Below are 26,123 nucleotides of genomic sequence, written 5' to 3' on the forward strand. Positions count from 1 at the left end.
AGCTCAAGATGGCCAGCTGTGAGGGCAGCCGTGGATGAAGCCTGACCACCTCAAGATGCTGAGTCAATAGGTCCTTAATCACTCTGGGGAGTCTCTGGGTTCCTAAACAGAAGAACCTGGGCCAACCTAGAGGTCACACAGTGACAGTTCAGAGAGAACAGAATAGAGAGAACTGGTCAGGAGGGCCAGAGACATGCTGAGTGGGGACAAAGGTAACCAGAGAAAATAGCAGTAAACGTTCTTACTCTAGTGAAGATGTGAGGACCCCTTTGGAAACATGATGAAAACCGTGAAGCTTGTTACCTAGGAAATTGCACATGTGTGTTTCCGCTCACGTTCGTGTACACATACATAACAATATTAGGGGATTTGTGGGCTCCAGGTTTTGAACTCCAGCTTTGATATTACTATCTAGAAATTCTCTTATTGACCAACTCACGCCTAAGGGTAAGTATAAAGAGGTTTATCTAAACAAAGATTCCTAGCTTTGTGATTTTTTTGGCATGTTACTCCTATCCATCTATCCATCCATCCTAAATGCATCGCACTTTTCTCTCCTTACACTGGTTCTCAAGTGTTTCCACCAGGGAACCCCCAACCTAGAGGAGAACAAACTCATCCTCTGAGACTCTGAGAAGACTTAGAAAGCTCATCATAAGATCACAAATGTTTTTCATGTTTCGCTTAAATGTTTACGCCAATTTCGGGACCTACTTAAATAGATGTGTTTTGACATAACATTTCTCTGCAAAAATCATTTAGTAAAACTGACCCTCCAGGAAGATGAGGCTTGCTTATACTGATGCTCCTTGGCCTCTTGGTACACCTGCGAGATCTCTAGGGACCCAGGTTAGAGAAGCAAGTCCTTGCTTCGTGCCAGTCCCTGTACCAGGAATGTGGAGATCAAGAAATCCCCTACGGGCAGGGACCCAGATGCTCTCCCCATCCCCACAGTGCCTCGTGCAGGTCAGAGCCCCCAGGGAGCTCAGTTTATGATCAGAAGTTCCTAACAAGGGTTTTGCAGTAGCTCCAGGCTGCTGCCCTGTAAGAGTGATACAAGGTAATGGTTGAAGATCTCTGACTTTGGAGCTTCACAGCCCTAAGTTCAAAGCCCAGCGCTGCTGCTTATTGCACTTTGGTCCTAGGGCACTCCTGGTACCGTAAAGAAAATATCTGGGTTTGCCAGCTGGAAGAAAAGTCAACTCAGCCTGGAGAGGGAGCTGTTGGGGGTGTTCCGAGGCTGGGTAGAGCAATGGGTGGAGAGCCCAGACTTCAGCAGAGACCCGGGCGCTTCTCCTAGCTGCGTCCCATCAGCCCTGAGCATTCAGACAAGGAGCAATCCCCGCGTGCCTCTGTTTCCTTGTGTCAAAAACAAGGGGGTTGAATGGGATGGTTCCTAAGGGTCCTCCCAGCCTGATGCTTTCTGCTCAACAGCTCAGTTTCACTGGGCAGAGCTTTTCTGCTTTGTCTTCTTTATGGCGCCCATCTTTCTTCCTCATTTCTGAAAGTGCCTTTTGGACACCATTCTTATAAAAAGTGCAGCTATCTCTTATGAACTCTGCTCTCATCCCCCCAAATCTTCTCTCCTGCGTAGACGTAGAAGATCAACAGCTCTTGTTCCTAGCATGGACCGCTTTAACAACATGGGAGGTTATGTAATTCGACTTGTTACAATACCACAAGGCAGAACTGAAACGGATTAGACAAGAGAAGGCAAGTTTCATTATCTGGTCTAGAATGTTTCTCCAGCCAAGAATCCAAGATGATGTCTGCATTCCTAGAAGTTAACTTCCTGTTTCCTTTTTCTCTGAGCACAATAAGTGCCTGTCTAATTAGGCACCCTCCCCGCAATGCCCTCAATGAGCACTCGTGTAATCTTCGTTAATAAAATGAGGATTTATTAAACTTTCGATTTGAATAAATAGTCAGCCATTATCTTTGCAATGGGCCCCAAACCCTGGTAAAAATGAAGTGGGCTCTGGGACCATTCAAAGGATCCATTCAACAGAGCTTAACGTGTTAAGAATAGAGTTTAACGTGTTAAGCTCTATTCTTTAGTGACAAGAGCGAGTCTTCCCACTACCATGCCTCAGTTTAAAGGCCTGAAGCTGAATTTTCTTTTCTTACCACACTGAGGTCCCACAGACACCTTAGTCAAGCGTTAAGAGCTTAAAAACAAAAGAAAAGAAAAACAAAAATTGAGAAGCAGCTATAAAGAGGAACAGATGCTTTCCCTAGCCATGGCCCCATGGATGAATCTGCCTAGAAGGAAGCCCAGCAAAAAGAAAGCCCAGTCACATTCTCAAACAGTTCCCACCCTCCCTTTGTTGACGGGACTAAGAGAGGCAGTGAATTCAGCTGTTCAGAGTTCCAGGGGAAAGTCAGGATCTTCAGGATTTTTATTTCCAAATGAAGAATAGAGCAGCAGGAGATCAAGGCTTAAGGAAGCCCTCCCTCTCTTAGGCAGTTAAAGCCCTGGAGCAAGGTGGGTAAAGAAGACAATACGATGTCTTAGACTGCTTTTGTGGTTCATTTTTAAAAGACTGAATTCAGACTTAAAGAATAAAGATAAGGAGAAAGGCATCAAGGCTGCAGGTTCCCGCAGCTCTGGGAAGTGGCTGGAGACAAGAAGATGAGATTTCTCAAGCTGGGCTCCAGGCTAGAAGGAACAGAATGAACCCAGCCAGGGCACAGAGCTGAGTTGGGTGGCAGTACCCTCGCTGTCCATACTCTCCTTGCCCCTACCTGTCCCCAGCGGTCTCTGCCAGCCTGTTGTTCATTATTGCAAAGGCTCCTATCCCCCCTGAGAATTCATCGTCCAGCGACAGAGTGCTGGTCTGGTGGGGGCAGCCATTGGCCGTTTCGGACAGCTGCTTCTGGAGGATGGCTAGTGAGACCTTGTTGGCCGCCAAGAAGTCCTTCATGGAGATCATCTCACCGGAGAGACGCCGCCCATCCGTGTCACTCTCTATGACTCCATCCGTTTCTATGGAGATGTTGCACCGGTTCTGGACAGTGCCTGGCATCACCACGTTCCTCCGGGACTGCAAGAGTCTTCTCTGGCATTGTTGGCAGCACCCGCCATCCACCTTCCTCAGGATCCAGTTCACGGACTGTTTAATGAGGATGGAGATGACATTGAACAAGGAATAGATGCAGCAGACGCCCATGAGGATGAAGACGAAGTTGGCGAAGCGGTAGAGGCCCTGGCTAGCATACCGGGCGTTCTGGCTGCTGACGAGGTCCCCAAAGCCAATGGTGCTGAAAGCCACAAAGCAGAAGTAGAGTGCGTCGAAGTAGCTCCATCCTTCCACGGAGGTGTACATGGCGGACGCGCAGCAGGAGATGAGGAGGGAGGCCATGCACAGGATCAGCATGACATAGTACACGGAGGGCTTCCAGCCAGCCAAGCTGTCCACCTCACCCTTCCCCGGGTTCTTCAGGCTCTGCTGGGGCAAGGCCCCCCGCCTCTGGAGCTGCTGCTGGTGGCACAATTTCATGATGCAGGCGATGACGGTGATCAGGCGCTCCAGGAAGAGGTTGAAGAACAAGATGGTGCTGGAGCACCCGAGGAGACCATAAAAGATCAGAAAGATTTTTCCTTCTACTGTTGCTGGAGTCGTCATCCCAAACCCTGCAGGAGACAAAAATCAGAGGAGAGTGAGGGTGATCTCTGCCGTGAATGGGGGCAGTCTTGGCTTTGATGGCTGGCAAAGGACCTGAAGAAACAGTTTTGTAAAAGCACTCTGTCCTAGCCTTTCTAGGAAGGAGAGGGAGAATTCTGACTTGCTTTTGAAGACACTAAGTGTTGTTCAGAGCTGGGCTGCTCAAAGCCCATATGGTGCCACAGTGCAAATCAGAAAAAGGTACCTCTTCCTCTGAGTGGATACCACCAGTCACAGTGGCTTGGTGACGAGAATGCGGGCTGGATTTCAGCCTCCCCTCCCGATTCTGCTAGAGATGTCCTCACACAGTAGATGACCTGAACGACCATACTTAACAGACATTGTTCAGAGAGATAAACGAAGGCTCATACAAAGAAAAGTCTTACAGAATTCACTTACTCTATAAAGACTTATTGGCTGCCATTCCAGGAATGGGGGATAGAACTGTGGAGGAAGATAGATCTGGTCTCTGCCTTCATGGAGCTCTAATGTAGTGAAGTGATTACTATGTTATGTGATCAGTGGTGTGATAAGCGTGGTGCTGGAGAATGTTCAGGGTCTTATGGGAGCTATTAAGAGGGAAACCCATCTCAGACTTGGAGTCTAGGAAGACTAAACAGGGAGAAGAACCTAAAGCTAAAGAGGAGTTAGGCAAGGCAAGGAGGGTGCACGTGTGCGTGCGGGTGTATATGTGTGTGTATGTGTGTGTGCGTGTGCGTGTGTAGATGTGTGTGTGTGTGCGTGGTGGTGGTGATGTTTCAGGCAGAGAAACAGCACATGCCAGCATATACGGAAATGAACAATTTGCTCAAGATTTTCCCACCTTTAAACAAAACTCTCATGCTTTGGGAGTGGTAGCTGACGTGTTAGTTGTTATAGTTTGATAACATATAAAAAGTCTCTCTTGCCTTTGTCTCTTACTGTTCACAGTTTTGACTTTCTTGACCTTTCTACCCCTACACACAGATATGATAGTAAGGATACCAACTGTAGGACAGTGGACATCACTAAGAAAAAGGAGAAACGGAAGAAAAATACACTCAGTGTTTCTCACTCAGGGGCACTAATCTTCAGCCCACTGTGAGGGACACGAAATTCTTCCAAGCAAATGATTCAGTAAACATGAGGAGTCTGATTTGTTTGAGGGGATGGGCATCAAAGTCCTTCTGAAAATAAACACCATCTGAAAAATAAGTACTCATCATGCCACCCTGGGTTCAGATTTTTTATTCAAGTCAAACCTCCTTCTTTGTATTTTTTCTTTATTATCAAGCTCAGTTTCCTAACCGAGGCCGCATCATTGGGATCTCTAGGATTCACCCATTATCCTCTTTCCTGATAACACCCTGCTATCATCAAGCCAACACTTTTCTTTGCTGCCACAGCTCAGCCCGTGGCTGCCTCCCAGTGCATCCTGGGACGTGGTCAGATCAGACCTCGCGATTCGTGAACTTCTGGGATTATGACTTCCTGCTTCCTCATGTGGAGTCAATGGGCCACCTTTCCCAAACACCTAGGTGTGCATACTGTGTTACCATTTAGTTTTCCAAGTAAATTCAATTTTCCTTTCTCAGCATACAAGGGTCTATCTAGGGTAGGAAATTAACACTATATAGCCAAGAGCCTGCAGGAAGATATTGATTGCTTTTTAGCTGGTTGGCATGGAGTGGAATGGGTGATCAGGTAAGGAAGGAGCGAGGGGCAGGGAATAATTCCACTGGGAGTTACAGTCCTGGCCCTTTAATGGTAGAGAGAAAGTCAGACCATCATCTCTTCTCTGGGAACTCTTGTTTTGAAAATTAAAGGCCTTTAGTGACTCTTGACAGTGTAGGTTTCATTTGTTAGATATCTTCATTATGATGTAAGGAAATTCTCTCTTTGCTGTCTTTTCTCTTGTTAGTAACTTTAATTCTTATCCCCAAGCTTGAGTTGCAATGAGGCGGTTGAAGTAGTGGAGAATTAAGAAAAAACTTACTGAGTTTAAGGACTGGGCTGAGAGCAGTGTCTTTTTCTACCCAGTCTGAAGAACATGGAGGAGTGACCAAGGTGTGGAGTGATTAGTTCCTGATCACTTAGGGCTGCGGGGGGAACCTCCTCTGGCTCAGTGAATTCCTGAAACCAGTAAAGCTTGTGAATGCTTCTGCACTAAGAAGATATAAAAATGAAAGCTGGAGCCCTTGCCCCAAAGCTGTAAGGCTAGCAGAGTATTGTGGCTGTCTTCATTGAAACAGAACTGAGGCAACACGCAGGAAAAAGAAGAAACGTTTATCTGCAGTCATTTATTGACTCAACAACATTCCAAAAAAAGGATAAAGTTATTGAAAATAGGGAAGGCCCAATATACCCTGAGAAAACCATAATTCAAAAAGACACATGCACCCCAATGTTCATTGCAGCACTATTTACAAGAGCCAGGTCATGGAAGCAACCTAAATGCCCATCGACAGACGAATGGATAAAGAAGTTGTGGTACATATATACAATGGAATATTACTCAGCCATAAAAAGGAACGAAATTGGGTCATTTGTAGAGACGTGGATGGACCTGGAGTCTGTCATACAGAATGAAGTAAGTCAGAAAGAGAAAAACAAATACTGTATATTAATGCATATATGTGGAATCTAGAAAAATGGTACATATGAACCTATTTGCAGGACAGGAATAGAGACACAGACATAGAGAATGAACATGTGGACGCGGAGGGGAAGAGGGGATGGGATGAATTTGGAGACTGAGATTGACAATATATACACTACCATGAGTGAAACAGATAGCTAGTGGGAACCTGCTATATAGCACAGGGAGCTCAGCTGGGTCCTCTGCAGTGACCTAGTTGGGTGGGATGGGGGGTGGGGTGGGAGGGAGGTCCAAGAGGGAGGGGATATATGTATACATACAGCTGATTCACTTTGTTGTGCGGTGGAAACTAACACAACATTGTAAAGCAACTATATCCCAATAAAAAACAATAACAACAAAAAACAATTCAACAGGGCAACTCACTTTTTGAGCTGTATTTCTTAAATTAAAAAATATATTTAAAAAAAGGGAAGGCCCAGAGGTAACAACAGGTGTATATGTGGAGGAGTGAGGGGAGGCATTTGCCAACAATCAGAGAGCTTTCTTGTGTAACGCAAGACTCAAGTGGGCAAATGTTTTCTTTTACAAAATCTTCCTCTGATCCCAGAAGGAACTTAATGATTTTCCTCTTGGAGAGCAGAGAAGCAGGAGTAATGAGTAGCTCTCAGTCAAAGGTAAGAACAATTATTTACTGAGCATCTGTTAAGGTCAGGGGCAGCACTAGGTGTCTGGGCCAGACAATGATGGCCTGGACAAGGTCCTCGGCCTCCAGGAGCCCATCATCCAGGCTGCGACAGATAAACTGCTGTCTACAAAACAAGGCAGAGTGAGTCAAGGGCCAAAGTAAAGTCACAGTGGTGCTATCCTGGCTTCAGGGTCCCAAATGCAGCCTCACTTGGGATGAATGACTGGGTTCCATGTAGACGTGTTGCTGAAGCCAGCTGACAAGCTTGATAAGCTGATTGTTTTCCAATGACTGAGACTTCTAGTGATTTTGCAACACGTTCCAGGGATTTAAACTCTCTATATTCTATCTTGTTTGGTTGGTTTTAAAACATTCAATTTTATGAAAGAAAGGATAACCTGTGACTTTTTTTTTCACATCTTTATTGGAGTATAATTGCTTTACAATGGTATGTTAGTTCCTGCTTTATAACAAAGTGAATCAGTTATACATGTACATATGTCCCCATATCTCTTCCCTCTTGCGTCTCCCTCCCTCCCACCCTCCCTAAACCTGTGACTTTCCATTACCTACACTATTTGCTTGATCACTACCATCTTTTCAATCAGCAAAAATGACAGAAGATGGCACAAGCGGTGTTATTCATAGACGCAACAGGAGACAGCTTCCTAATATTTGCAGTTAGAGGTGTTGCCATGGCTTTTACTACTCTCAGAGCTTAACAGTGTGTCAGCTAATAATGCAGGCTTTTTCATAGAAAGTCTCCCACTTTTTAGAGTCCCATAATACTGAGCATTACGGATCCCTTGGATTGGGAATAATAAGCCTCAGGGTCCTCCTTAGTGGAGGAAAAGGACGCAGGCATTATCAAAGGCCTGCCCTCTGCCAGGTATCACTGACTCCTAATACCCAGGCCCGCTCCCGGGTGTACAGGTGTAAAGTAAAGCCAGAGTTAGAACCTAGGTTTATCTTGTCTCCCAGGCTTGTGATCTTTCCACCTGCCTACACTAAGTGAGTGAAACCACTGTCAGGTGTCCACACTGTAAGTAGAACTGAGAGAGGGAAATTAACCAAGCGTCTAATGCTTTACATAGACACCCAGACTGTAGTAGCTGCCAGATCTGGTACCAAAATCAGGGGATCGGCTGAATCAGAAGCTGAAACCCTACAGTCTTCACTTACATTTCTGAATGTATGTGTGCCTCTCCCAACGCGTGATGCCATTAAATCAGTTTAAAAAACTTGTTATACCCCATGCATTCGGTCTCTTTGTATTTCATAGGCACACAAATGAATCTGATTGTCACAGGTGGTGCTTTCCAATATACGGTTTCTTTCCTGTGCTTCAAGCCTGCAGTCTTTTGATTTGTGTCCAGCCCCTGAGTCTGGGAGCAGATGAGCTAGCTGATTGGGGATCAAGGGCATCTAGGTTTGGTTTGGAGGCCAAGGGAGCTCGCCTGGCAGTCTACTTCGGCTGAGCTCCCTTGGCCATTTCAGATCTGTTTTAATGTGCTCCTGGGACCAAACCGGGCTCCCTGGTGTCCTTGGGGCCAGGAATGAAGCAATTAGGCACTGCCAGCATCCCAGTCAACCCCAGAAGAGCCCTTCACTTAGACGATGAAGAGAGGAGAATAGGTCTACCGTCTCCCACCCTTTCATGCGTATAGTGTCAACTACATATTCTTTCAAAAAATTAGTCAAGGTGAAAAATCAAAAAGCTTTGCATTATATTTTTCAAATATATACAGAGGTAGAGAGACTACTAAAATAAGCCCTCATTTCCCAGTTTCAGCAATTGTCAAGATCTTGCCAATCATGTTTCTCCTATCCCACCCTACCCCCTTTATTTGCTGGAATTTTTTAAAGTAAATCCCAGACAGCATGCCATTTCATCCATTAATAATGATGCACCTGTAACTGACAAGGGCTTTATTTTCCCAGTATAACCACTAAGTCGTTATCACACCTAACAAAATTAACACTAACTCTTTTTTTTTTTTGCGGTACATGGGCCTCTCACTGCTGTGGCCTCTCCCGTTGCAGAGCACAGGCTCCGGACGCGCAGGCCCAGTGGCCATGGCTCACGGGCCCAGCCGCTCCGAGGCATGTGGGATCTTCCCGCACTGGGGCACGAACCCGTGTCCCCTGCATCGGCAGGTGGACTCTCAACCACTGCGCCACCAGGGAAGCCCAACACTAACTCTTTAACACCAATACCCAGTCCATATTTCAGTCTCTCAAAAATATATTTTTACAGACCATCTGTATGAATCAGGATCCTAATAAGGTCCATGCAGTATATCTTTTAAGTCTCTTTCATTTGTTAACAGTCTCCCTTCCCTTTTTTTTTTATGCCATTGACTTGTTGGGCAAATGTGTCCTGTAGACGTAAATCATAATTTTTTCCAGAAACATTTGGGGAAAAATGTATATTATGAGAGTGACTTCAGATGCAGTAGCAAGTTTCAAACACTGCATGGGGACATACAAATTGGCATAAACTGTCTAGAAAGCAATTTGGGAATATGCATCAGACATCTAAAAAATATTTATATCTTTCTCTCTGTTTATTTTATTTTTAGGAATATATCCCCCAAAGTATTAGAAATGTGACTAATTATGTACAGTGATGTCACCCTGTCTTTACTTTTAATAATGAAAATCTTTAGCAACCTAAGTGTCAGATAACAGGGCAAGGACTAAATAAAAGTAGCCATTAAAATGAAGCCATTAAAATTACACATACATAACAGAACTAAAACAAATAATCCTAAAATCTATATGGAACCATAAAAGACCCAGAATTGCCAAAGCAATCCTGAGGAAAAAAAGAACAAAGCAGCAGGCAAAACCCTCCCAGACTTCAGACAATACCGCAAAGCTACAGTAATCAAACAGCATGGTACTGGCACAAAAACAGACATAGGGATCAATGGAACAGAATAGAAAGCCCAGAAATAAACTCACACACCTACAGTCAGTTAATCTTTGGCAAAGAAGGAAAGAATATACAATGGGGAAAAGACAGTCTCTTCAGCAAGTGGTGTTGGGAAAGTTGGAAAGCCGCATGTAAATCAATGAAGTTAGAACACACTGTCACACCCTACACAAAAATAAACTCAAAATGGCTTAAAGATTTAAATATAAGACATGACACCATAAAACTCTTAGAAGAGAACACAGGCAAAATATTCTCTGACATAAATCATACCAATGTTTTCTTAGGTCAGTCTCCCAAGGCAATAAAAATAAACAAATGGGACCTAATCAAACTCATAAGCTTTTGCACAGCAATGGTAAACAAAATGAAAAGACAACCTACGGACTGGGAGAAAATATTGCAAATGATGCGACCAATAACGGCTTAATTTCCAAAATGTAACAGCTCATACTACTCAGGAATAAAAAAACAAACAACCCAGTCAAAAAAATGGGAAAAAGACCTAAATAGACCTTTCTCCAAAGAAGACATACAGATCGCCAATAGGCACATGAAAAGATGCTCATCATTGCTAATTATTAGAGAAATGCAAATCAAAACTACAATGAGGTACCACCTCACACCGGTCAGAATGGCCATCATTAAAAGTCTACAAATAACACAGTGAGAGAGTGGCATGGACATATATACACTACGAAACGTAAAATACATAGCTAGTGGGAAGCAGCCGCATAGCACAGGGAGATCAGCTGGGTGCTTTGTGACCGCCTGGAGGGGTGGGATAGGGAGAGTGGGAGGGAGGGAGACGCAAGAGGGAAGAGATATGGGAACATATGTATATGTATAACTGATTCACTTTGTTATAAAGCTGAAACTAACACACCATTGTAAAGCAATTATACTCCAATAAAGATGTTAAAAAAAAAAAGTCTACAAATAATAAGTGCTGGAGAGGGCGTGAAGAAAAAGGAACCCTCCTACACTGTTGGTGGGAATGTAAATTGGTGCACCACTACAGAAAACAATATGGAGGTTCCTCCGAAAACTACAAATAGAGTTGCCATATGATCCAGCAATCCCACTCCTGGGCATATATCTGGACACAACTGTAATTCGAAAAGATACCTGCATCCCTATGTTCATAGCAGCACTATTTACAGTAGCCAAGACATGGAAACAACCTGTGTCCACTGACAGACGAATGGATAAAGAAGATGTGGTCCATATAAATAATGGAAAACTACTCAGCCATCAGAAAGAATGAAATAATGCCACTTGCAGCAACATGGATGGACCTAGAGATTATCATACTAAGTGAAGTAAGTCAGAAAGAGAAAGACAAATACCATATGATATCATTTATACGTGAAACCTAAAATATGACACAAATGCATTTATCTGCAAAACAAAAACAGACTCACAGATGATAGAGAACAGACTTGTGGTTGCCAAGCGGGAGGGGGATGTGGGAGGGATGGAGTGGGAGTTTGGGATTAGCAGATGTAAGCTTTTATATATAAAATGTATAAACAACAACGACCTACTGTATAGCACAGGTAACTATATTCAATACCCTGTAATAAACCATAATGGAAAAGAATATGAAATAGAATATATACATATATATGTATAACTGAATCACTTTGCTGTACAGCGGAAATAAAACAACATTGTAAATCAACTATACTTCAATAAAATAAAATTTTTAAAATTCTGTATACATAAGATATATATATTATGTACAAAATAAGCTATAAGGACATATAAACAGGGAATACAGCTAATATTCTATAATAACTATAAATGGAGAACCTTTAAAAATTGTGAATCACTATATTGTACACCTGTAATTTATATAATATTGTACGTCAACTATGCTTCAATTTAAAAATTACATGTATAAATAATTTTTAATGACTAGAGAAAACGTTAAGTGGAAAAAAGCAGCGCCAAAGTGTGTCTGCGGAATGACTCACGCCTGGGACATCCTCATTAAATATTTGTTGGATGAAAGAATAAACTTTACAAAATATATTTATACATATATATATTTGTAGCACTTAGGGTGCTTTTGGATGCCAGTAAGAGCAAATCATAAGTAGGGGTAGCTTAAACATGAAGGGGATATATTATCTCACAGAACATGAAATTTGGAGATAGGGCAGCTCCAGGAACGGTTAATTAGATGGCTTTCGAATATTTCACCTTTCTGGCTCTGGCTCCATCAACATGTCGTCTAGTCCCCACTCCACGCCAAAAGCTTCAGGAGTTACCTCCTCACACATCAGTGTCCAGAGTCAGAACATGTTGTGTTCCTGCCTTGTTTACGTCTTTATCGGAGGAGAGAATCCTTTCCAGAAACCCCCTAGCAAAATTCCCATTGTATACCATTAAGCAGCACCGTGTCACACACCCACTTCTCAAACCAGTTATCTACAGGAGGAATGGATTTCCTCTTAGACTGGTCAGGGTTTACCAGCGCCCCTGAGGAAGAGAGGGACCTCAAAACAGTCAATGTCTGCCACAGACATACACAGAAAAAAACAAAATAAAGGGAAAGACACAAAAGTTTTAATCGGTTATTTCAGGGTGGTGATAATTCTTTCTTAATGATTTATATCATTTACTACCTTTAAACTGAGAAAAATATGTTATAATATTCTGGAATGTTTCCTCAGATTGCAGGTAAACACCTGCCCAGAAGAAGCATTCCTCTTGATTCATCTCGTTAATACACCGAGAAATCAAACTTTGACTTGAATAAATGTTTTCATAATCTTTAAAAAAATTTTTTATTAAAAAAATTTTTTAATAAAAAAAATTTATTTTTAGAATTTTTTGGGGGGGTTGTTTTTTCTTAAAATTATTATTTATTTATTTTTGGCTGCATTGGGTCTCTTGCTGCGTGCGGGCTTTCTCTAGTTGCAACGAGTGGGGGCTACTCTTCGTTGCGGTGCGCGGGCTTCTCATCGCGATGGCTTCTCTTGTTGCGGAGCACGGACTCTAGGCGCTCAGGCTTCAGTAGTTGTGGCTCACGGGCTCTAGAGCGCAGGCTCAGTAGTTGTGATGCACAACTTAGTTGCTCCGCGGCATCTGGGATCTTCCTGGACCAGGGCTCGAACCCGTGTCCCCTGCATTGGCAGGCGGATTCTTAACCACTGTGCCACCAGTAAAGTTCTTTTTTTTGGTTTTTGATTCAGAAATGTTAAGCCTCTTTGTGTGGGATGAAAGAGGTTTCATAGGGGTTTGTGGGTGTTTTTTTCAAAAGACCCTCCAATTTCAATTGGGAAGGAAAAAGGGGGCAAGAGCAGACCCCATGGATTATTCTTGGGGGGGAGGTTGGGGGATGTGGAGTGGGTTCCAATGATGGAAGAGTCAAGGGTCTCATCAGGCACACTACACTATCTCTACACAGCCTTCACGTCCAAGGTTTTGTGTTACAGGTGAGGAAACTGAGGCACCAGTAAGCCAGGTAACCTTCATGAGTGGTGGAGGCTTGGCCTGAACCCAGGTTCTCCATCCAGACTGCCCTCCTTTACTCTTGTTGCCTGTGGTCAACTGTTTCCAGAGATGATTTTGAGCTAACTGCTCCCATCCCTGTAAGCACTTATTGGTCCTCCCATCAACAGGTGAAGCCTACTTCGCTTCCCCTTGAATCCTGGGTGACCTTGAGACTGGCTCTGATCACCAGAATGTGGTAGAAGTGAGGCTGCACCAGTTCCAGGCTTAAATGGTAAGAAGCCCAGCAATTTTGTCTTTCTCTCTCTGGATCCATGAGTTGCCGTGTAAGAAGCGTGACCGCTTAGCTGGAGAAAGAGGCTCGGCTCTCCCCAGCCATTCCAGCCTCCCCAGATATTGAGTAAAGCCATCTTGGACATTCCAGCCCCAGTCGAGCTCCAAGTTAAATGCAGTTGTATGAGTTATACCAGATGATACCTGATGGAACCAAAGAACCACCAGCTGAGCCCAACAGATCCACAGAATTATGAGAAATGTCCATGGTTGTTGCTTAAGCCACTACTTTGGAGCGCTTTGCTACATAGCAAGCAATGGATAATGAAATGACTTCTCTCTGGGACTTGCAGTTTTTTCACCAGGCATCTTCTCTATTTCCCTGCCCCCTCCAGCTCCTCCCTCCATTATTTTATTATTATTTTTTTGGCGGCACTGTGCGGCCCGGCTCCTCATAGGCCATGGACCGGTACCCCTCCTTGGCCCGGGGGTTGGGGACCTCAGCCCTATGGCATAGATTTTCATAACAATATTCATAGTGCTAAACAGCCACCTCTTTTTAAAAATTTATTTAATTAATTAATTTATCTATTTTTTTGCCACGTCGCGTCTTAGTTGCAGCACGCAGGGTCTTCATTGAGGCATATGGGTCTTTCGTTGCAGCGTGGGCTCTTCATTGTAGCACACGGGCTTCTCCCCAGTTACGGTGCACGGGCTTTTCTCTAGTTGCGGTGTACCGGTTTTCTCTCTCTAGTTGTGGCGTGCAGGCTCCAGGGTGCGTGGGCTTTGTAGTTTGCAGCACGCGGCGCGCGAGCTCAGTAGTTGTGTTGCTCAGGCTTAACCGCCCCGCGGCATGTGGGATCTAGTTCCCGGACCAGGGATTGAAGCCGCCTCCCCTGCATTGGCAGGCGGATTCTTTACCCCTGGACCACCAGGGAAGTCCCAACAGCCACGTCTTGAGAATGGATTCCAGAAGAGATGCTTCCATTGATGGCTAACTGCTGCTAGGGTATAAACTGAAGTTAACGTACACAACACACACTTACCTGTTTATAGTGAAGCGTTTAATGGTAAATGACCACTCAAACAACACAATAACACCAGAAACTGCTTATGTGTTAACACCCTGTCAGGATTTTTTTTTTTTTTTTTTGCGGTACGCGGGCCTCTCCCGTTGCGGAGCACAGGCTCCGGACGCGCAGGCTCAGCGGCCATGGCTCACGGGCCCAGCAGCTCCGCGGCATGTGGGATCCTCCCGGACCGGGGCACGAACCCGTGTTCCCTGCATCGGCAGGCGGACTCCCAACCACTGCGCCACCAGGGAAGCCCCTGTCAGGAATTTTCTATGACAAGCCAGGGTTTGAACGCTCTAACGGAAAGCTGTGGTTGTGTACCAAATGCTGACACGCCCTACAGGAGAGAAACAACTTCCATTCACCTCACACTTGAGGCACCCCTGTACTAAGGCAAAGGAACAAGAGGATGACTCATAGTTTTTGAAGACCTTCTAAAACTTTAAAAGTCTCTCCTTTCCCATCCTAAACACTCTGTTGAGTTCTGCCGATAAACAAAACATCCCTTTGGCTTGATGGGATTTCACATGGCACCATGTTTGTGGTCACCCTAATCTTCCTTATACAAACTAAAAAGACAGTCCTTTCTAATTAGTAACATCAAGCTAAGAATGCCTCGCCTTTGACACGGTTCTTTCTCCACAACCAAATGCTGGAAAATTACCAAGAAGGAACGATGGGACGCAAAATTGGCTTTCTCTGGCCTCTTTCAGTTTTCCTTCCTGGTCCAGCATTGTGCCCTGTGGCTACGGTCACAAATTAAGCCCTTTCTTAATTTTTAAACAGTGAAACTATTCCTTAAAAACAAGCACCTAGGGACTTCCCTGGTGGCACAGTGGTTAAGAATCTGCCTGCCAATTCAGGGGACACCGGTTTGCGCCCTGGTCGGGGAAGAACCCACATGCTGCAGACCAACTAAGCCCATGTGCCACAACTACTGAGCCTGTACTCTAGAGCCCGCGAGCCACAGCTACTGAGCCCGCGAGCCACAACTACTGAAGCCTGTGCGCCTAGAGCCCATGCTCCGCAACAAGAGAAGCCACTGCACTGAAAAGCCCGCACACTGCAACAAAGAGTAGACCCCGCTCACCGCAACTAGAGAAAGCCCATGCACAGCAACGAAGACCCAACACAGCCAAAAATAAATGAACACATTAATACATAAATAAATTTTTTAAAAAAGCACCTGTAATTATGTTCTCTCTTGAACAAAACTGCCCTCCCCAAGACTACAAAGAAATGGTTCAATTAAGTAGAATGTTAGCACAACACAGGTGGCAACTGAGGAAAGGTGCCTTTTCTTCAACATGAGTGAGAGGATCTGGCTGCAAGACATTACGAAATCGATACCTTTATTTTAATGGATATCCAGATACAGCACAAGCAAATGCACCTGCCTTTTTGAATTTCTTGCTGCTGCTGAGAGGGATGTAAGGTTCTCCCGGAGTGGTGGGAGCTGGTGTACACAACAGTGATGCCCACCTGTTCTGCTTGACCTGGGATGGCTCCCAGCCCACCTTCTCAACACCTCGCTTTTCCCACAGCAGCAGCCTTTTAGCTCCTTCGTGGGACCCTAGTACTTCTAGATATCTGGTGTGAAAGTCAAAGACCTACAGAATATTGATGTTTCTCTAACTTTTAGGGTTTTACTTAGATGTATGATCTAACAAGGATGAAAGAAGTATGGCCCAGGCAAGCTAAATGACAGAATCATATAAGACTGAAGAATATCAATGTGTTATTTATACTATCATAATATATGTTCCTCCCCAGTCTGTACTGCTTCCCTAGAAACTCATGAAATTTCCTACATGTTACAGACTGAACGTTTGTGTCCTCCCCACATTTATATGTTGAAACCCTACCCCCTCAACGTGACGCATTAGGAGGTGGAACCTTTGGGAAGTAAACAGGATTAGATGAGGTCATGAGGGTGGAGCCCATGATGGATTAGTGCCCTTATGATTCAACAGAGAGAGCTAGTTTCTTCTTCTCTGCTCTCAACCACGTGAGGATACAAGGCGAAGATAGCAGTCTGAAACACCTAAGGGAGCTGTCACCCAAGAACCTAACCAAGCTGGCACCCTGATCTTGGTATTCCAGCCTCCAGAACTGAGAGAAAGAAATCTCTGTGGTTTATTAGTCACCCAGTCTATGGTATTTGTTATAGCAGTCTGAGCTAAGACAGTACGTTACTACTGTACCCATACCTACCCTGCATTACCTACAATTTCCTAGAAACATTTGGCGAACATCCTCATGTTTGCAAAGAAAACTAGCTCTAGGGAATCAAAGCTCCCTACAGCAAATCAAGTTTTTCTTTCCTTTTTTTTCCCCTTCCTTCCTTTGCTTCTAGTCTCCTACCTTCCATTTCTTTGAAAAAGTCTTTAGAGACTCAAACCTCATTCTTTGTAGAGGCACCTTCTGGGCTGTATCTAAATGAGTCACTGCTCTGTAATAAACTGTGCTTTGCAGGGTCTGTTGGGGCCTTTTCTTAAAAACATTTAATTTTGATATTATTAGTTCCAGAAAGCAATTATAACTTTCTTTTGCCCAAAGCCAGTCGAGAACCCATTTCAGAAAGCACCATGACACCTGTGGCACAAATGGAATTGGTATAACAACTGCCGGCAGAGCTGTTTGAAAATAGTATAACAAAACGGTAGTTTAGCTAGTCGTGGGGAAAGAAAGGGCTAGTTCATTAAGACTGATTTTCCCACTGAGGGAAAAAACACTGAAGACAAACACTTCCTGTGAACTCAGGCTATTAACCCAAATGCGAGGGTCTCTGTTAAGTTACCTCCGAAAATGGAAATGTGAACTTAAAAGTTGGAGAACAAGTCTGAGGTGCCCAGTGCAAACCAGAATTCAGGTGCACCCTGAATCTGATGTGCATCTCGTCAATCACACTGCTTATGCTGAGCGGCATCAGATTTGATGGCAAAATCATGGGGCTGGAAAAGGGCAAAGGCACTCGTTACCCACTGGGGGATGGGAAGAGGAGTGAGCGGCTGCACATTCAGACAATGGGCCTTGAAAAGAATGGTTTAAACCCTAAACTTTATCTCAGGGACTCTCCTATCTGAGTGTACTTTCACTGGAGGCTTTCTGGAGTTGACACAAAGGGATTTTCTTCTGATGACATCATTTCTGATTTAACTGGCAAAACAGGCTCTATGATCAAAGTCCACCTAATTTGCCCATTTCTCCCTTAAAATTATGCTACACTTCTACCTTTCTATTCTCTCCCATGTGCGTGAAGTATTCCTTCTCCTTGACAGGTCACCTGTGTTCTTCTCTCTGCTTACTCATCCATGCAACAAACATTTACTGAGCATGTACTATGTTTCAGACGCTGAGCTAATTCGTATCAGTAAATAAGATATCACCTCTCAGTTTTTTTCAACTATATTTCTTCCATAATTTATACTTTCTTTCTCTACCAATTTCTGCTTCATTGCCTACATTTTTCATGTCCATTGGCCTTTTGTTTCTCTTCTTTTGTGAATTCCTATTCATGTTTAGTCCATTTTCCAATTAGGGTATCTACTGTTTTTCTTATTGATTTGTGAGAGCACTTCATAGATTTTTAAGAAATTAACTTGTCATCTTTTACATATGTTGAAATAGTTTTCCCAATTTATGTCTGTTGTTTATTTTTACATGTTTTGTTGCTGTGCCGAACTTTAATTTTTTTTTTTTTTTTTTTTTTTTTTGCGGTACGCGGGCCTCTCACTGTTGTGGCCTCTCCCGTTGCGGAGCACAGGCTCCGGACGCGCAGGCTCAGCGGCCATGGCTCACGGGCCCAGCCGCTCCGCGGCACGTGGGATCTTCCCGGACCAGGGCACGAACCCGTGTCCCCTGCATCGGCAGGCGGACTCTCAACCATTGCGCCACCAGGGAAGCCCTGAACTTTAACTTGTATGTAGGAAAATCTATCAGTTTCCATCAATCTTCTTTTGTGGCGTTTGGCTTTAGGAGTCATGGAGAGAAAAGTCCTTCCTTACCCCAAGAATATACTGGTATTCACTTACAGTTTGAATTTTAAAACCTGATAATCATTCCTGTTTAACTGTAGGGATCTAACATTTTGAAAATACTAGTTTGTTTTTCTCAGTACTATTTTTAGTTAAAATTTTTATTGAGATAATTGCAAACTGATAAGCAATCATAAGAAATAATTGTGTGTTTATACTTTACCCAGTTTTTTGCTAATACTTTGCAAAACTACAGTATAATATCATGACCAGGATATTAACATTGCTATAACCTACCATCTTATATTTACATGTTGCCTTTTTCACTCGTACTCATGTGTGTGTGTATTTAGTTCTACACAACTTTGTCACATGTGTAGGCTCTTCAGCATCATTTTTAAATAGTCCATTTTTTTTCCACTCTCTTGAAATGTCATTTTTATCAGAGGCACCTTTTTTTTTTTTTGCGGTACATGGGCCTCTCACTGTGGTGGCCTCTCCCGTTGCGGAGCACAGGCTCCGGACGCGCAGGCCCAGCGGCCATGGCTCACGGGCCCAGCCACTCCGCGGCATGTGGGATCCTCCCGGACCGGGGCATGAACCCGTGTCCCCTGCATCGGCAGGCGGACTGTCAACCACTGCGCCACCAGGGAAGCCCGGCACCTTTCTTAAATTTGTTTCTGGATTATGTATTTTGTTACATTGATCTGTCTATGCTGGGAATGGTACCCAAAACCCAAACAGTTCTCCTTTTTTAATATCCGTGAAGACTCTTCCCTCTTCCTTGTCCCCTCCTCTCTTCCTTCTTTCTCCTTTTTCTTTTCAAAAATGCCCAGCTTATTTCATGTCCAATTTCCCTGATGAGCTTTAGAATTATTTGGTTAAGTTCCAGAAAAGGTATTTGGATTTCTTCTTGCAATTTTTTTTTTTTTGTTGTTGTTTGTTTGTTTTTCCGGACACGCAGGCTCAGCGGCCGTGGCTCATGGGCCCAGCCGCTCCGCGGCATGTGGAATCTTCCCGGACTGGGGCACGAACTCACATCCCCTGCATTGGCAGGCGGACTCTCAACCACTGTGCTACCAGGGAAGCCCTGGATTTCTGATTAGAGTTGCCTTATGTTTAGAGATTCATTTGTAGAGAAATGACATTCTTACTAAATTGAGTTTTCCCACCAGGAAAACATTGTATCTCTATCCATTCATAGAAATCTTTAAAAAATAAGCCTTAGTAGAATTTTGTAATTTCCTCATATAAATCCATCACAAATCTTGTCGCACCGAATTCTGTTTCTTAGCTTTTGTCGGTGGTGTGAACAGAGTCTTTCCCTCTACCATATATATTTTTTTGTTGTTTGTTTTCTTATTGGCTGTTTTATTGATGCATAGTTGATTTACAATATTATATTAGTTTCAGGTATACAACTTACTGATTCGATACTTATTATAAAAATTATACTCCATTTAAAGTTATTATAAAATATTGGCTGTATTCCCTGTGTTGTACAATATATCCTTGTAGCTTATTTATTTTATACATATTAGTTTGTACCTCTTAATCCCCTACTCCTATCTTCCCCCTCCCCCCCGCCCTTCCGACTGGTAACCACTAGTCTGCTCTCTATATCTGTGAGTCTCTATTTTTGTGATATTCACTAGTTTGCTTTATTTTTTAGATTCCACATGTGTGCTATTATACAGTATTTGTCTTTCTCTGTCACTAACCATAAGACCCTCCAAGTCCATCCATGTTGCTGCACATGGCAAAATTTCATTCTTTTTTAAGGCTGAGTAATATTCCATTGTGTATATATGGCATATCTTCTTTATCCATTCATCTGTTGATGGACACTTTGGTTGCTTCCATATCTTGGCTATTGTAAATAGTGCTGCTATGAACAGTGGGATGCGTGCATCTTTTCAAATTAGCATTTTCACCTCTTTGGATGTGTACCCAGGAGTGGAATTGCTGGATCATATGGTAGTTCTATTTCTAGATTTTTTTATGAGCCTCCCCCTCCCCTCCACAAGAAAAACCCCCAAACAAAACCAGAACATATGTCCCCATCCTTCGAGGCCCTTGGCAACTGCCTTCCCTGCTTCTCTCAGGCCCTGACCTCACCGTGCTAGTTATTGATGAACGCTTGCCCATTCCTAGACTGTGAGCTCAGCACATACCAGATACTCAAAGCTTTAAAGTTTAATTTGTAATAACAAAGTCAGCTCTCTCTTTGTGCTTGTGAATCTTCTGGACGAGTTTCTCTGCGAAGGCAAAAGAGAGTGGTTGGTGTAGGTTCCACAGAGAGATTCCTTCCACCTGGCCGAAGGGACTTGAGGCCCAAAAGGCAGCAGAATTTATCTGAAGGGGCAATCTGTCCCATCCATGTCCAGATATCTGTGGTTGCCTGATAGCTCCCTTGGAATATACTTCTCTTCTGCTCTCCGCACAAACAACTTCTCTCTTTCTTCTTCTTCTTTTTTTCTTTTTTCTTTTGGTTGCACTGCACAGCTTGTGGGATCTTAGTTCCCGGCCCAGGGATCAAACCCAGGCCTTGGCAATGAAAGCACCGAGCCCTAACCACTGGACCTCCAGGGAACTCCCACAATTTCTCTTGCTAATCTGGGTGTTCTTATTTTGCTGTTGGCCTGAAGGCCTGGACTGAGTTCCAGATCAGCACTTCTTTGTACTCTGTTAGACTTTAAGTTCCTTAAAAGCAGAGTCTAGTCCTTCAGCCTTCCCCCTCCCGGGGCCACCCCGCCACACACACACAATGGTTAAGGACACCAAGCCTGAAGTCGGTCTGTCTGGGCTCAGATCTGAGCCCCATCGCTCTCCCAAGGACACTCAGCTAGAAAGGGATGCAGAGAGGGTTTGAGCGTTACCTTAACCTTGAGCAAATTATTTAAACTATGCCTCGGTTCCTTCATCTGCAAAACCAGGTAGTAACAACACCTTCCTCATAGGGTTTTTGTGGGGATTAAATGACCTAATACAGGCAAAATGCTAGAGTGGTGCCTTCAAGTTTGAAGAGTCAGTCCTTTAAAGGGGCCGCTGTTACTGACATATGGGGCCAAGCATCGTGCCTTGCACAGTGTTTGCTAAGTGATGCTTTCTGTAAACTTGAGTGTTCATCGTGCGCCTTGGGAAAACTCCTTACATAATCACAATGGCCCAATCACACGGTAGGTACACTTGACACCCACCATCCTGCCCTCACCATGGCACCTGGAATAGCATTTCCATTCATATTTGACTGGAGCCAGCCATCAGCAACAGACAGTGTACAGTGGCCGCGCTGTCCACTGACTGGCCGTGCACGTGGCCCTGAGAGCAGCGGGCCCCTGGAAGGAGAGGAGGGCCAGATGCTGAGTCTGTGGGCCCCATTTCTGACTTCTAACCTGAGCAGAAAGGCTATAGCTGTCTTCTCTGGATACTTACAGTAGCCTCTTGACTGGTCTCCCTGCTGCTGTCCTTCAAACATCCCACAGCAGCCAGAGGCACCCTTCTGAAATATGTCAGATCACACACTCCTTGGTCCCAAACCCTCCAGTGACCCCCATTCACCAAAGTCCTTACAAGAACCTACAAAGTGGACCCAATCTGCCCCCTCCCTAATTCACCTCCGACTTCTCCAGCCCCTCTACTCTTCCAGCCCCAGTGGCCTCCTTGCTTCTCCTACATCCCAGGCTCACTCATGCACCTTTTACTCTCTCTGCTTTTCCCCTGGATAGCTGCAAGATTCACCCCTTCACCTCTTTTCAGGTCTTTATTCAAATGGGTAGGGGAGCAGGCACTGTGGGTAGGAGAACACAGCACTGTGGTAGGAAAGCCCATTGCAGGGCTGGTAGAGATCACTCAGGATTGTTGGCAAGGGCAGAAAATTCCAGTGCTTTCAGGTCAAACCAAAGAGAACATGAGCTACCTAATGATAGCCAGGTAGAAGCAAAGTACAAGAATCCTGACAGAGGTCAAGGCATAGGGACATATCAGAGATGAGGGACCAGGTAGAGGTCAGAATCCAAATGGAACTAACCACATGAGGTGGCAGGTCCATGCCAGGACCCGCTCACCATCACCTGGAGCCCCCAGGACAGAGGCTGTTTGCCTTTGCTCTAAGCACCTTTCTTGGTGGGTACATAAAGCCTGCCAGGTGTCACTGCTCTTGAGAGAAAGGCTGGGAGCACAGGGCACATGGCTGCAGCTGCCACACCTGAAGAGGGCTCCCTGCCTCGGAAGCTTCTTCACAGCTCAGAGGCCTGCAGGTTGCAGCCCGTGTTTCCTCCCAGTTCCCCTTCCAGTTCTCATGACATCAGGTGGAGGACCTTGAGCAAACAGGAAAGTTATTCGTACCACAATATTCACTGACTACCCACTGCATGCCAGGCTATGGCTGTGCACTGAGATCATAAAGAAAGAGTAAACCCAGTTCCCGCCTGCAAGTGCAGCGGTGAAGACAGAAACGTGCCAAGTATAAGTGAATGGTAATAATAATAATAGCAACAGTCTACTGGGCGCCGGGCTCTGTGCTCTGAGCTTCACATGGATTACTTTACTTTAGGAGCCCATGACGTAGGTACTACTGGTATTATTATTCCCATTTTACACATGAGACTTATGGGGGGTAAAATAAATTGCCCAAAGTCACATAGCCGATAAAGACTCAGAACCAGTAAGAGAAATACAGTATTTGGACTCCAAAGCTGTTTCCTAATCAGTAAACCCTGCTGCCTTTTGGGGTGCTAGGTGGTACTGTGGGGAGACCCCTAACTCTGACTGGGTTTAGGGAAAGGCCAGGGGAGGAGTGCCAGGGACATCAGAGAAGGCTTCCCCTGGGAGGTGGATGGAGGATGCTTGAGCTGAGCGGTCTAGGTAAAGAATGATGGGAACAATGTTCCAGGCCAGGGAACTTCCAGTGCCTAGGAAGGGGCTCGAAAAGAGGATGGTGTGCCCAGGAAAGTGCCAACAGGATGGGGATGGAGACAGAATGGCAAGGTCCAGATCAGGCCCTTACTGGGATGTAGTCCAGCAAGGCCATGAGCTACAGATTTCTCAAGCCTCAGAAATGTCCGGAATGAAGCCCCCTGAACAGGAGTCCCCGTGTCGGTTAAAATGTGTTACCTATGAGGCTCTGTTAGCCATAGGCTTCCTTAAAGAAGTTTCCTTAGACAGACCTTCCCTGAAGTAGCAAATATTTTTCTGGACTTTGTGGGTTGGAGTGTCTCGTTCATGAAGGCTTTTGAGGGCTGGATTGGGGATCCCATCTTTAACAGGAGATCAGAGTAGTTAAGTGCGTGGACTCTACGGCCAGACTCCCTGGGTTCAAAACCTGGTTCTGCTACGTGTTAGCTGTGGAAACTTGGGCAAGCTACTTAACCTCTGTTCCTCAACGTTCCCATGGAAGAGCCACAAAAGTTCCATCTATCAACCTGTCTATTGTACCCAGAACAGCCGGTGAGGAGGGCAGACTAGCCCCTGACAAGCCCCGCCCCCAACAAGCCGTGCCCCTGACAAGCTCCGCCTCCAGCCCGAGCTCCAAATCACACTAGATGAACATCTGCTCCACGGAGCCACACCACCCGCAGGGAGAGTACGGCAGGACCACAGGGGAAAAAAAACCTAACCCCGAACTGCCCTTAGATGAATTTCTTTTACCTCTTTCCATTTACCACTCAATCTTTTTAAACTTTAGGAGTTGTCTACACTTGCTGTCTCCAGATGACTTTCCTAATAGTTCTGTCAATTTGACTCCTGCCTCACTGTTCTTGGGTTTGCCTAATCCAGCAGTCCATTTTAGTCCTCACTCGTTCTGCTATGTTGATCCGCTTCCTCCTTATTGAAACTCTCCCCTTGGCTTTAGGGAACTGTTTCTCTGGTCATCCCTTCATTGGTTTCTCCTTCTCCATCCACCCCATGGGATTAGTGCTCCCCAAGGAATGCCAACACTTCGCTCTTTTCTTTGTCTTCTCATCTTTGTGTGAATTCAACTACCCAGATGCCTCCCAGAGAAAATAGAAGCCATTAGCACAGAACTTCTCAAGAAACCTACACACATCCCTGCTTCCACACGCTTCTAGCTTTCTCTTCTGCACCGCGGATGAGGTGGCCCTCCCCAACTAAGGTTAATCCTGCCACGTGTGCCTGTCTCCCACCTGTCTCCCACCTGTCTCCCAAGGGGTCCTGCTCCATCACTTACCTCCTCTTTCTCCTATATCTTTCATTCTCCTTCTCTAGACCCATCCTATCAGCATTTACACTTTTCAGGTCTCTCCCATTTCCTCCTATGATCACTACCTCTCCTCCTTCTCCTCTACTTCCCTGCCAAATGTCTTCAAACAGCTCAGAGAATCAGTTGTTTCCATTCCCTATCTCCATTTCACTCCTCTGGAACCTTTGGAATATGGGCTTAATTTCCCATCTCCAGAAAACTGTTCTCAGACAAGTCACTGAAACTTCTTTTCAGGAAGGCCAATGGATATGTTTTAGTCCTCTTCTTCCGTGGTCTCTCTGCAGCATTTGACACAACTGACCCCTCTTTTGTTGGAACTCTCTGTAGCTTTAGTTTCCATGACACCACACTCCTTTGCTTTTCCACAGGCCTCTGGTAGGTCCTCCTTGTTCTCCTGAGTGGTCTATTGTTGTACTCCCCTTCAATGTCGGTTTTCCTCACGACTCTCTGTGTTCTGTCCTTTTTCCATTTTCAGCACACTCTGACAGCACTAACACATTCTCTGAGCTTTCACTACTATCTATATCCTGATGTCATTAAAGTTATATCTCAACCCAGATCTCTCCAGTAAGCCAGACATCTGCTTTTACATGTCCCATAGACACTTCAAACTCAACCTGCTCCAAACTGAAGTCATCATCCTTAAGCCCCAAATCCTTCCCTCCCTTTTGGGTGAAGAGTATCACCATTACCCCAACGCAGAACCCTTGGGGTTAGCTTGACTGCCCTACATCTTTTATCCGGTTAAACTTCATGTCCCATTGATTCCAGCACTGGAATAGTTATTTGAACCATCACTGCCATATCCCTGGTCCAGGCCATCGTCTCCCATGCCTGGGTACCCCCAGTCCTGTCCCACTCCTACCCATTCTTCATTCTGCAACTAGAACTTCAGTTAAAATGCAAAATTGACATTCCTGCTTCAAACCCTGTAGTAGTCCTTGGAATAAAGTCCAAATTCCTCAGATATGCTGGCCCCTCTCTGCTTCTCCAATCTCATCTCTTGCTACACCCCTCTCATACTACACCCCTGCCACGTTCTCCCCAACTTCTGGACCTAAGCCTAGAACTCTCTTTTATTAACCACTCACCTCTTTGGCTGGATCATTTCCACAGTGTATCTCCAGTTTTGGATTAGATATCATGAGTCCGCCAAATCTTTGAGGACTGACCAGGCTTGTGTCCCTTCTGTGAGCTCCCATGGACATTCCTGTGAGCAACATTACATATCCCTATGGTAGGCCTA

The 26,123-nt window shown here is 44.8% G+C and overlaps 1 protein-coding gene across 1 annotated transcript in view; it reads right to left on the reverse strand.

Annotated features, from left to right (window-relative positions):
- Window positions 1–2,575: 2,575 nt before the first annotated feature.
- Window positions 2,576–26,123, reverse strand: part of KCNK13 (potassium two pore domain channel subfamily K member 13) — a 112,129-nt gene continuing 88,581 nt past the window's right edge. Inside the window, exon 2 of the mRNA XM_065872747.1 lies at window positions 2,576–3,634. Within this exon, the coding sequence (XP_065728819.1) occupies window positions 2,742–3,634 (893 nt within the window). The 3' untranslated portion in view covers window positions 2,576–2,741. The remainder of the gene's footprint in view (window positions 3,635–26,123) is intronic.

This window comes from Phocoena phocoena, chromosome 2, assembly GCF_963924675.1.
Source record: "Phocoena phocoena chromosome 2, mPhoPho1.1, whole genome shotgun sequence".
Taxonomy (NCBI): Eukaryota; Metazoa; Chordata; class Mammalia; order Artiodactyla; family Phocoenidae; genus Phocoena; species Phocoena phocoena.